Source organism: Sapajus apella, unplaced genomic scaffold (assembly GCF_009761245.1).
Source record: "Sapajus apella isolate SASKATOON/1434 unplaced genomic scaffold, GSC_monkey_1.0 scaffold5, whole genome shotgun sequence".
Classification (NCBI taxonomy): Eukaryota; Metazoa; Chordata; class Mammalia; order Primates; family Cebidae; genus Sapajus; species Sapajus apella.
In genome coordinates, this window is record NW_022436945.1 from 39,464,235 (window position 1) to 39,477,267 (window position 13,033).

The 13,033-nt window shown below is 38.9% G+C and overlaps 1 protein-coding gene across 2 annotated transcripts in view; it reads right to left on the reverse strand.

The window, feature by feature from the left end:
• The window catches only part of SCFD2 (sec1 family domain containing 2), a 430,823-nt gene that overhangs the window by 334,191 nt on the left and 83,599 nt on the right, over positions 1 to 13,033 (reverse strand). For both annotated transcript variants that reach the window (XM_032274167.1, XM_032274166.1), the window contains exon 4: positions 9,663 to 9,838. In XM_032274167.1, coding sequence (XP_032130058.1) covers positions 9,663 to 9,838 — 176 coding nt within the window. The remainder of the gene's footprint in view (positions 1 to 9,662; positions 9,839 to 13,033) is intronic.

Consider the following 13,033-nt stretch of genomic DNA (forward strand, 5'->3'; position numbering starts at 1 on the left):
TCTATAACATTACTTAGGCCATAAAGTAAACACTGAGGTTTCAGTGATGGAGGCCTGGTAGAAAGTGGTGGAAATGAGTCTTCCAATAAATAAACAATTCTTAACATTAGCTGAAATTTCTTGGTGGCTCTCAAGCCCTTGGGGGAAAACTGTCCTCATGCTCAAAACAAACTCAAATGCTCTACTTTCAAACCAAAGTCTGCAAAAGGGGCAGCTGCTCGTATATTATGACTTGTTAAACTAACGGATGAGTGTATACTATATAAGTAAGCATGTCCATAAACAAAGAGCAATTCCCATGGTCAGTTTATACATTCGCCTATGCTAAAATCCTAACTTATAAAAACCCAGAAGTGACTGAGAACACAGTACTGGCCAGGGTGATATGCAATTATGTTAAAAGTAGGGTCTTAGTATTTTAAATGCTTACTTTTTTTCCCAGTCTTATTTATTTATTTTTTTTATTTAAGAGATTGGGCAGAGGCGAGGGTGTCTCTCTATGTTGCCAGGCTGGAGTACAGTGGCGATTCACAGGCACGATCATAGCTCACTGCAGACTCAAAAGTCAGGATTGCTCCTGACTTTGAGCAATCCTCCCACTTCAGCCCCCTGAGTAGCTGAAACTACAGATGCCTGGCTTTCCTCAGTCTTTCCTTTCTTTCTTTTTTTTTTTTTTCTTTAGACAGAGTCTTGCTCTTTCACCCAGGCTGGAGTGCAGTGGCACGATTTTGGCTCACTGCAACCTCTGCCTTCCAGGATCAAGTGATTCTCTTGCCTCAGCCTACTGAGTAGCTGGGACTAGAGGTGCCTGCCACCACACCTGGCTAATTTTTATATTTTTAGTAGAGGTGGGGTTTCACCATGTGGGTCAGGCTGGTCTCGAACTCCTGACCTCATGATTCGCCCACCTCAGCCTCCCAAAGTGCTGAGAGTACAGGCGTAAGCCACGGTGCCTGGCCTTTAATTCTTTCTTTAGTTGTTGAAAGAACCATACCAATTACTATGATCACATCTAATAGTCTAAGAGTTTAATATGGAACAAAAGATTTCAAAAATTAATTACAAATGTAAAATGGGTTAGACTTAATATGTCAAGTTTCTTCAGAAACCTCTCGTAAGCTTATCTAGAAAGATTATCATTCTCAGGAGAAAATCTCTATATAGCCTTGTTTTGAACCAATTTTATGAGATTTTGGAGAGGGGCTCACTTTAGAGGACATGTGATGGTGGGCAGCAGCAGGGTGAAGAGATTGTCCATACAGGAGAGCAGGGGGAATGAAGGAGGTCACGAGTGTGAAGAGGGTGTCCACAGGGAAGGCAGGGGTTGTTGGAACCCAAAGGGATGGAAAGGGTATCCAGGTGGAAGGTGGCAGAAGTGAGGTTCCAGGGCAGGGGATCAGAACCTGAGCAAGGTAAGGATGGTAGAGGTCCACACAACTCCTGGGACCAAGTGCAGTGAAGAAGTTATCTGATAGGGGAATGGGGAGACTGAAGGAGAGGTAAGAAGGCAGCAGCAGCCCTGCATGTGTTGTCAGAAGCAAAGGGAGCAAGAAGGGTATCCACATGGAGGTTGGGGGACAGCAACATCCCAGGATGCAATGTAGGATGCTGAGCACGGTGGTGAGGGCAGCCAAAGAAGGCAGCAGCAATGGCAGTGACTCGGCACGGAGTGTCAGAGCCTGCAGAATGAGGAGGGCATCTGTGCCACAGGAGCCACAGTGTGGGCTCGGTGTGGGGTGCTAGAACCTGAGAGGCGTGAGGAGGGCCTCCATGAAGAAGGCAGAGGCAGGGACAGCACAGGGTGAGATGTCAGAGCTCAATCGAGGTAGAAAAGCAACCCTATGAGGAGGTTTCTACAGGGCTGCCTCTGAATGAAGTGAGAAAGAACATCCATGTGGGCTTGGCCATGGCCTGGAGCAGGAAGAGAGAACCCAAGTGAGATGAGGAGGCATACCTCTTCCTCAGTGGAAACTGATAAAGTAATTAAATATGTTGAGGATAATGGGAGGCAAGTTCCTCACTGTCAGAGAAGGGAGATACGATTATGGAAAGGGAGAAAACTAAAATGAATCCTATGGTATTAGATTAGAACTATGATATTAGGCCAGTTGCGGTGGTTCATGCCTATAATCCCAACATTTTGGGAGGCTGAGGAGAGAGGATCACTTGAGTCCAGGAGTTTGAGACCAGCCTGGGCAACACAGAAAGATCCCATTTCTACACAAAATAAAAAATAAAAATGAGCAGGAGTGCTGGTGCATTCCTGTAGTCCCAGCTACTAAGGAGGCTGAGGTGGGAGGATCACTTGAGCGCAGGACATTGAGGCAACACTGAGTGGTGATCATACCCTCGGTGACAGAGCGAGAGCCTGTTTCAAAAAAAAGAAAAAAAAAGAACTATGAAAGAATATGAGCTCATAGTTTTTAATGAAGACAGATAAAAAGACAGTAATAGAGATAGAAATATTTTTTAAAAAGGAACGATTAGTAAATTCACAATTATTATGAGTAATTTAAAATCACCTCTGACAGAAGATCAATGAAAGCAATAAGGAATTGAATAAATTATAGTTTTGAATCACTTGATTATTAATTATTACTTATATTATTATAATTATAAATAACAACAAAGCAGCATGTCCAGATTATTTTTTGGAAGTATTTTACTTTTAAGCAACTGATAATTCCTTTCTTAAACAAATAGAGAATAGAAAAAGTGAAACTCACCCTAACTGATTTTACCAAACTATTACAATATAACCTTTTTTGGAAAACCAGACAATGGCAGAACAATAAAGAAAAAATATAGGCCAGGTGCAGTGGCTCACGCCTGTAATCCTAACACTTTGGGAGGCCAAGGTGGGCAGATCACTTGCGGTCAGAAGTCTGAAACCAGCATGGCCAACATAGCGAAACCCCATCTCTACAAAAAAATACAAAAATTAGCCAGGAGTGGTAGCATGCTTCTGTAATCCCATCTATTTGGGAGGCTGACATGGGAAAATCACTTGAACCCAGGAGGTGGAGATTGCAGTGAACCAAAATTGTGCCGCTGCACTCCAGCCTGGTTACAGTGCAAGACTCTGTCTTAAAATAAAAAAAAGAAAAAGTAGAAAGAAATTTTTTAAAAGACTCATTTCACCTATGAACATAAATGCAAATTTCTGTGGAAAACATTAGTAAACTAAATCCAGCAATTTGTATGCATGTTTATGCATATGTCTGTGTGTGTGTGCGTGTATGTGTGTGAAAGAATAAGTTGAACTCATCCTAGAAATGCAATGATGATTATTTAGCATTTAAAAAATTGTAAATACAATTCACCACATTAACAGATTAAGGGAGAAAAATGAGACAGTCATTTAAAAAATTAATAATCTGCATTAAACAATATTCAATACTAATGCATTACACACACACACAAAAAAAAACAGCCAACTAGGATTAGGAAGAAACTTCCCTAGTCTGATTAAAAACAAACAAAACCTCACCAAACATAATACTTAATGGTAACATTTTGGAACACTTTCTTGAAAGTTAGGAATAAGATGAAAATGCCTGTTAGTGAGTCTTATTCAAAAGGGGCCTAGTACGGATCCAAGTACCAGCCACTCCAAAAACGTACCAAATGGTAAAGAGCATCAACACAATGAAGAAACTGCATCAACTAACGGGCAAAACAGCCAACTAGAATCAAAATGGCAGGATCAAATTCACACATAACAATATTAACCCTAAATGTAAATGGGCTAAATGCCCAATCAAAAGACACAGACTGAAAAACTGGATAAAAAGCCAAAACCCATCAGTGTGCTGTATCCAGGAAACCCATCTCACATGCAAGGATACACAAAGGCTCAAAATAAAGGGATAGAGGAAGATTTACCAAGCAAATAGAGAGCAAAAAAAAGCAGGAGTTGCAATTCTCATCTCTGATAAAATAGACTTTAATGCAAAAAAGATCAAAAGAGACAAAGAAGGGCATTACATAATGGTAAAAGGATCAATGCAACAAGAAGAGCTAATGATCCTAAATATATATGCACCCAATACAGGAACACCCAGATACATAAAACAAGTTCTTAATGACTTACAAAGAGACTTAGACTCCCACACAATAATAGTGGGAGGCTTTAACACCCCACTGTCAATGTTACACAGATCAACGAGACAGAAAATTAACAAGGATATCCAGGACTTGAACTCAGACCTGGAACAAGCAAACCTAATAGACATTTACAGAACTCTCCACCCTAAATCCACAGAATATACAGTCTTCTCAGCACCTCATCGCACCTACTCTAAAATTGACCACATGATTGGAAGTAAATCACTCCTCAGCAAATGTAAAAGAACGGAAATCATAACAAATAGTCTCTCAGACCACAGTGCAATCAAGTTAGAACTCAGAGTTGAGAAACTAACTCAGAATCGCACAGCTTCATGAAAACTGAACAACTGGCTCTTGAATGTTGACTGGATAAACAATGAAATGAAGACAGAAATAAAGATCTTCTTTAAAACCAACGAGAACGAAGACACAACATACCAGAATCTCTGGGAAACATTTAAAGCATTGTCTAGAGGAAAATATATAGAAATAAATGCCCACATAAGAAGCAAAGAAAGATCTAAAATCGACACCCTATCACCAAAATCGAAAGAGATAGAAGAGAAAGATAAAAAAACTAAAAACCTAGCAGAAGACAAGAAATTACTAAGATCAGAGCAGAACTGAAGGAGATGGGCACAAAAAACCCTTCAAAAAATCAATAAATCCAGGATCTGGGTTTTTGAAAAGATCAACAAAATAGACAGACCACTAGCCAAATGAATAAAAAAGAAAAGAGAGAATAATCAAATAGATGCAATAAAAACAACAAAGGTGATATCACCACAGATTCCACAGAAACACAAACCATCATCAGAGATTATTGCAAACAACTCTATGCACATAAACTAGTAAACCTGGAAGAAATGGATAAATTCCTGGACACTTGCCTCCTCCCAAGCCTAAACCAGGAGGAAGTAGAACCCCTGAATAGACCAATAACAAGGTCTGAAGTTGAGGCAGCAATTAAGAGCCTACCACCCAAAAAAAGCCGAGGTTCACAGCTGAATTCTACCAGACATACAAAGAGGAGCTGGTACCATTCCTTCTGAAACTATTCCAAACAATCCAAAAAGAGGGAATCCTTCCCAAATCTTTTATGAAACCAACATCATCCTGATACCAAAACCTGGCAGAGACTCAGCAAAAACTTCATACCAAATGGGCAAAAACTGGAAGCATTTCCTTTGAAATCTGACACTAGACAACGATGCCCTCTCTCACCACTGCTATTCAATATAGTATTGGAAGTTCTAGCCAGAGCAATTAGGCAAGAAAAAGAAATAAAGCATATTCAAATAGGAAAGGAGAAAGTCAAATTGTCTCTATTTGCAGACGACATGACTGTATATCAAGAAGAACCCATCATCGCAGCCCAAAATCTCCTGAAACTGATAAGCAAGTTCAGCAAAGCCTCAGGATACAAAATCAATGTGCAAAAATCACAAGCATTCCTATACACCAATAACAGACTTAAAGACAGCCAAATCAAGAATGAACTGCCATTTACATTGCTACAAAGAGAATAAAATGCGTAGGAATACAACTAAAAAGGAACATAAAGGACCTCTTCAAGGAGAACTGCAAACCACTGCTCAATGATATAAGAGAGGTCACAAACAGATGGAGAAACATTCCATGTTCATGGTTAGGAAGAATCAATATAGTCAAAATGGCCATACTGCCCAAAGTAATTTACAGATTAAATGCTATCCCCATCAAGCTACAAATGACCTTCTTCACTGAACTGGAAAAAACCACCTTAAACTTCATATAGAACCAAAAGAGAGCCCACATAGCCAAGTCAATTCTAAGCAAAAAGAACAAAGTGGGAGGCATCACACTACCAGACTTCAAACTATACTACAAGGCTACAGTAATCAAAACAGCATGGAACTTGTACAAAAAAAGAGATATAGACCAATGGAACAGAACAGAGGCTTCAGAGGCAATGCCACACATCTACAACCATCCGATCTTTGACAAACCTGACAAAAACAAGCAATGGGGAAAGGAGTCCCTGTTTAATAAATGGTGTTGGGAAAACTGGCTAGCCATGTGCAGAAAGCAGAACATGGACCCCTTCCTGACACCTTACACTAAAATTAACTCCAGATGGATTAAACACTTAAACATAAAACCTAACACCATAAAAACCCTAGAAGAAAATCTAGGCAAAACCATTCAGGACATAGGCGTAGGCAAGGACTTCATGACCAAAACACCAAAAGCATTGGCAACAAAAGCCAAAACAGACAAATGGGACCTAATCAAACTCCACAGCTTCTGCACAGCAAAAGAAACAATCATTAGAGTGAATCGGCAACCAACAGAATGGGAAAACATTTTTGCAATCTACCCATCTGACAAAGGGCTAATATCCAGAATCTACAGAGAACTAAAACAGATTTACAAGAAAAAAACAAATAAGCCCATTCAAAAGTAGGCAAAGGATATGAACAGACACTTTACAAAAGAAGACATACATGAGGCCAACAAATATATGAAACAATGCTTATCATCACCGGTCATTAGAGAAATGCAAATCAAAACTCCATTGAGATACCATCTCACGCCAGTTAGAATGGCGATCATTAAAAAATCTGGAGACAACAGATGCTGGAGAGGATGTGGAGAAATAGGAACACTTTTACGTTGTTGGTGGGAGTGTAAATTAGTTTGACCATTGTGGAAGACAGTGTGGCAATTCTTCAAGGACCTAGAAATAGAAATTCCATTTGACCCATCAATCCCATTACTGAGTATATATCCAAAGGATTATAAATCGTTCTCCTATAAGGACATATGCACAGGAATGTTCATTGCATCACTGTTTACAACAGCAAAGACCTGGAACCAACCCAAATGCCCATTGATGATAGACTGGACAGGGAAAATGTGGCACCTATACACCATGGAATACTATTCAGCCATCAAAACCGATGAGTTTGTGTCCTTTGTAGGGACATGGATGAACCTGGAAACCATCATTCTCAGCAAACTGATGCAAGAACAGAAAATCAAACACTGCATGTTCTCACTCATAGGTGGGTGTTGAACAATGAGAACACATGGACACAGGGAGGGGAGCATCACACACTGGGGTGTGTCATGGGAGAAACAGGGGAGGGACAGTGGTGGGTGGGGAGTTGGGGAGAGAGAGCATGGGGAGAAATGCCAGATATAGGTGATGGGGAGGAAGGCAGCACATCACACTGCCATGTGTGTACCTATGCAACAATCTTGCATGTTCTTCACATGTACCCCAAAACCTAAAATGCAATAAAAAAAAAAAGAAAGAAAAAGGGCCAGTATGCCTGGTCAATGCACTATGAAGGACGCTTGATATCAAGTGTGCAAACAAAGAAACAAAACCAACTTTATTCACATATGATATTCTTGCCCACACAGAAGATCCAAGACAATCAATGAATAACAACAAGAAAGAAGAAAACAAATATAATTACACAATGCAAGTTGTTGGATCTATGATCACTATTCAAAAGTCAAGATATTCCTACATGCCAATAATAAACAACTGGAATATTGAATTTTAAAAATTCAATTCATGATGGCATTAAAATCCTTAAAATACCCATGAATAACAGCATAACATTGAACATATAGATTTAAAAACACTGTGATGGATAAACTGACAACTAGAACAGACAAATACTTTCATATGGGATCTTAGTATATTACATATTAATGGGAAAAAGATAAGTGTATTTTTGCTCTAAATAACAGAAAACTAACCACCTTAAACAACAAAAATTATCATCTCACAAAATGAGATACTTTGAGGTGAGGCTCATAGGCATCATTAAGGACTCAGAAAGTTTTGGTTTTTTCTTTTGCCTTAATAGAAAAAATACATCATGAAGAAATAAGCTCCTTTTTCTGCCTCTTGATGTATGTTTGTGACACTTTAAACATTTTGTGATAATGAAGGGAGCTCACTGACATCCTGAAGATATAAATATAACCATCTTATATTTATAAGATGGTTAAAAGGAATAAGCTAGATCTATATACACCACTTTTATTTATTTATTTATTTATGAGATGGAGTCTCCCTCTGTTACCCAGGATAAAGTGCAGTGGCATGATCTCAGCTCACTGCAACCTCCACCTGCTGGGTTCAAGTAATTCTCCTGCCTCAGCCTCCCAAGTAGCTGGGACTACAGATGCCCGCCACCACACCCCAGCTAATTTTTGTATTTTCAGTAGAGACTGGATTTTACTATGTTGGCCAGGCTGGTCTTGAACTCTTGACCTCGAGTGATCCACCCACCTCAGCTTCCCAAAGTGCTGGAATTATAGGTGTGAGCCACCACACCCAGCCCATCACTTTGGATTATCTTAAAAATAGAACCTTGGGGCCGGGCACAGTAGCTCACATTGACCAGCCTGGCCAATGCGGCGAAATCTCGTCTACCAAAAATACAAAAATTACCTGGGCATGGTGGTGCGTGCCTGTGGTCCCAGTCACTCGGGAGGCTGACGCAGACAAATCACTTAAAACCGGGAGGCGGAGGTTGCAATGAGCCGATTGTGCCATTACACTCCAGCCTGGGTGACAAAGCAAGACTCTATCTCAAAATAATAATAATAGTGTTGAGAGGAAAAAAGCAAGCTATTTAGGGATATTTACAGTATAATATCACTTATGTAAAATTAAAACCCAGAGCATAATGCTCTGTATTATTTATGAAAAAGTAAATATTTAATAAAAATATAAAAACAATGAATTGAGCTTGTAATTATCTCTAGGGAAAGAAAAAGGAGAATCAGATTAGGGATGGTTACATAGCATCAAGAATGCTTCAACTTTATCTCTAGTTTTATTTCTTTAATGAAAAAGGATCCATGACAAATATGAAAATAATGATAAGTCATATTGAGTCTACGTGGAAAGGACAGATACTTGTCATTTTACGTACATTTATGCTTTATAATCCTCGATCATTTTTTAAAGTACTGTATATATTTTTAAATACTTTATAATTTAAAAAAATACATCTTTTTAAAAAAGTTTCCCATGGAAATATTTCATCAGTCATGAAAAGTTTCTCTCCCACACACAGATCTCTGTATAAACACTACACATGGATTTCACTTCCTTCATCTTTTACTAAACATCATTTTAAGGCACATGCCACATATTGTTTAAGGATTAGAAACTAGGTAGTATGAGAAGAAATGTAAATAGCAATAATACTTGACAGAAAAAGTAGCAAGGATCAAATAAAGATGCCATGAAGAGCAAGAAAGTTCCAAATGTCATAAAATTCAAAGAGGTTTCCAGAGGTTAGTCCAATGCTCAAAAAACATTCATAGTACTGAATGAGAAGCCAAAGATGTTACTGTTAAAATATTTTTTAAACAGGTATGAAAAAACTTTCTACTTGAATTTTAACTTGGTGGCACTTAGAGAATATGAGGCAGGGCACATGTCAACAACATGATTTATTACTAAGGCTATCAAGGTTTTTCCCTGGAAGTCAAAACGTTGATTATTAAGACCCCACAAAGTTCCTATAGCAACATACCTGAAGAAGGAGCCTTTCAAAAGCCAGAAAGTTGTCCCACTTGGCAGTCTGCGGGTGTTTCAACGTTTGAGCTGTGGCCAGCCCAAGCTGGAGGAGTCCACAATGATTCATTACAGCTTTGAGGTTGTTCTTGAAGAGCTGAATATAGGACATGAGCTGTCCCGGCGTGACCCTCCCTGGAAAAACGTAGTAATTTTTCAATGTGTCTCCTTCTGGGAGTAGTATACAAATAATGAGAAGGATTCCATTAATAATACCACTGTCTTATATTTGCACAGAACTTCAGAATTTACTTCAAGCTGTCCTAAGCTATTGTGATTCTTACAACAATATAGTGACAAGAGCCAAATTGGTACTATTATTAATACTTGCATTTTGCAAGTAAGGAAACAGGGATAATAGCTAAGGGATCTGGCCAAGGTCATATTGCTAGTAGAATTCATTTTATCAGTATGTAATACTCTGTAAATAAGTTTTCAAATAAAGTCATACAAATAAATATTTGTGGAGCTCAACTTGGAGTACCTCTTTATGACATATGACATCTCAATATAAGAGGGAAAAAGGCATGATTTCTAATAGTGTGTATATGTAAAAACCCATGCTTTACCATGGCACCGTACATAAAATAAGATGAGAAATCGGTAATGACTATACCTAAACTTTACCATTGATGTCAGTGAGCTCATGACAATATTCATGAGGATAACAGCTGTTATATGGAACAAAAAAGCATCGAGAACTAGGGTGGCAAAACCACTGGAAGAGGAGGTATCAGAAGAAAGGGTTGGTGTGTATAACAGCACGTGCTGTTACACAGACATTGCTACAATGGTCACCTACATTTAGAAAAAGAGAGCCCATAAAAGGATAGAGATTGTACAAAACACATGGATATCTACCAACACACGAACTGTTGAGGATTCACTCCTTCAGAGCCCCTAACTCCAAGTTTTGCTGATAGCATTCTTTCCACTGAGTCTCCTCCCACTCTCTAGTCTGTGAAATTTCATTCCTGCCATTCCTCCATGTTATGCACAAAGATCCTGGACACCAAGATTAACCCCACCAGGCAAGAAGGCAATGGGGCCAAACATAGATGCAAGTCAAGTAGTTCACTGCTATACATTTCACCCATGCCAATGCTTATGGGTTGTTCTTTGATACCGAAATCCAAGTTTATTTGCTTGTTATATCTAGGTTTTTAAATGTTTGGTGATGAAACTGCCTCCATTTATTTAGAAATTTACACAGTGCTTTCAAAAACACACCGTTTTCTGATTCTCATGGCAATTCCCTGAGGTAGCAAACGAGGCTTGTGCTGCATTGTTAGCCCTCCCTGTCATGCTGAGAATGTAATGTCTTACCCAATGCTAAATGGCAGATATCACTTAATAAATGGTTTTTGCTAAAGATCATAAAACACTAAAAATAAAGACCTTGCCGCACAAAACTTAAAAGCATACAACATATCTTTCTGTCTTTTCATTAAACTTCTTGAAGAGATTAAGAATTTTTAAGTTATTCATTACCAGTTTATGAGGGTAAGCATTTTTTTTTTTTTAAAGAAGATTGGGAATGGTAAGTAGGAGGGTAAGTCTCACAAGTTTCTTTGGTCCCATGGTAAAGCATGGGTTTGTTCCTGATTCTCAAAGCAGCAAGCTAACAATTTGCTTGCTCAAATACTCATAGGAAAAAACCTCATTAATACTTTGATTTCTTTGTCCGGTTTATTACGGCATTTTTTATATACAGTAAAATTCACCCTTTTCTAGCATACAGTTCTATGAATTTTGATAAGTGCATATGGTTGGATAACCACTGTCACAATCAATAGAATATTCCCATCATTCCATCATTAGCTGAGCATAGTGGTGCTCACCTATAATCCCAGCTACTCAGGAAGCCAAGGCAGGAGAATCACTTGAACCCAGGAAGTGGCAGTTGCGGTGAGCTGAGATTGTGCCACTGCACTCCAGCCTGGGTGACAGAGTGAGACTCCAACTCAAAAAAAAAAAAAAAGAAAAAAGAAAATCAAATTTTTTATCCAATCAGCATTTCCTAGCTGAGACCTAGACTCAGCCACCATATTTGTGTAATGTCACCTTCTCATATAAGGCATGTGATCTAAAGGAACAATATCTCCTAACAGAAAATATCAACACCACACTACCATGAATTTAGTAGTTATTCACCTTTTCTACTCTGTTATATTCCCCTTTGTATATCCTTTTTTACACATTCATGCCACTAATCCTTTGTTAGGCATAAATCATGACAGCAGATTTTTTTCCCCTAAAAATCCCTAAGAGGTTAACTGGAATTTAAGTAAAAATGTACTTCACACACTTAGATGCTCTAAAACAAAAAGGCCAGTGACATTTTTTTAAAACTTTAACCATAACCTTACAGAAAACAATATTGAATTCAAATGTATTATGACGCTATATTAGTCCATTCTCACAAAGTTATAAAGACATAACTGAGACTGGGTAATTTATAAAGGAAAGAGATTTAATGGCCTCACAATTCTGCATGACTGGGGAGGCCTCAGGAAACTTACAATCATGGCAGAAGTGGAAGCAAATATGTCCATCTTCACAAGGTGGCAGGAGACAGAAAAATCAGTAGCAAAAGGGAACAGCCCTTTATAAGACTATCAGATCTTGTGAGAACTCACTCATTATCAAGAAAACAGCCTGGGGGAAACTGCCCCCATGATACAATTACCTCCACCTGGTCTCTCCCTGGATTATGGGAACTACAATTCAACATGAGATTTGGGTGGGGACACAAAGCCTAACCACATCAGAAGCTATTCTTCCAATTACTGCATATACCTGACAAATTATAGCTTTCTCTATCTGTTTTCTGGCTGGTAAAATACACTTAAAATATTTACACATATATAATTCTTTATTGACACTCTTAAAACACAGACTATTTTATCAAAGTCAAATCATATTTGATTTAATGGCAAAACTGTTATGATGGGAAACAGCAACCACCATCAGAAATTTTCTCTAGAGGCTGGGAGTGGTGGTTCATGCCTATAATCTCAGAGCTTTGGAACGCCGAGGCAGGCAGACTGCTTGAGGCCAGGAGTTTGAGACAAGACTGGCCAACATGGTGAAACCCCATCTCTACTGTAAGTGCAAAAATTAGGCAGGCATAGCATCATATGCCTGTAATCCGAGCTATTCAGGAGGCTGAGGCACGAGAATTGCCTGAGCCCAGGAGACAGAGGTTGCAGTGAGCCAAGATCACAGCATTGCACTCCAGCCTGAGAGACAGGGGAAAACACTGTCAGAAAGGGAAGAAGGAAGGAAGGAAGGAAGGAAGGAAGGAAGGAAGGAAGGAAGGAAGGAAGG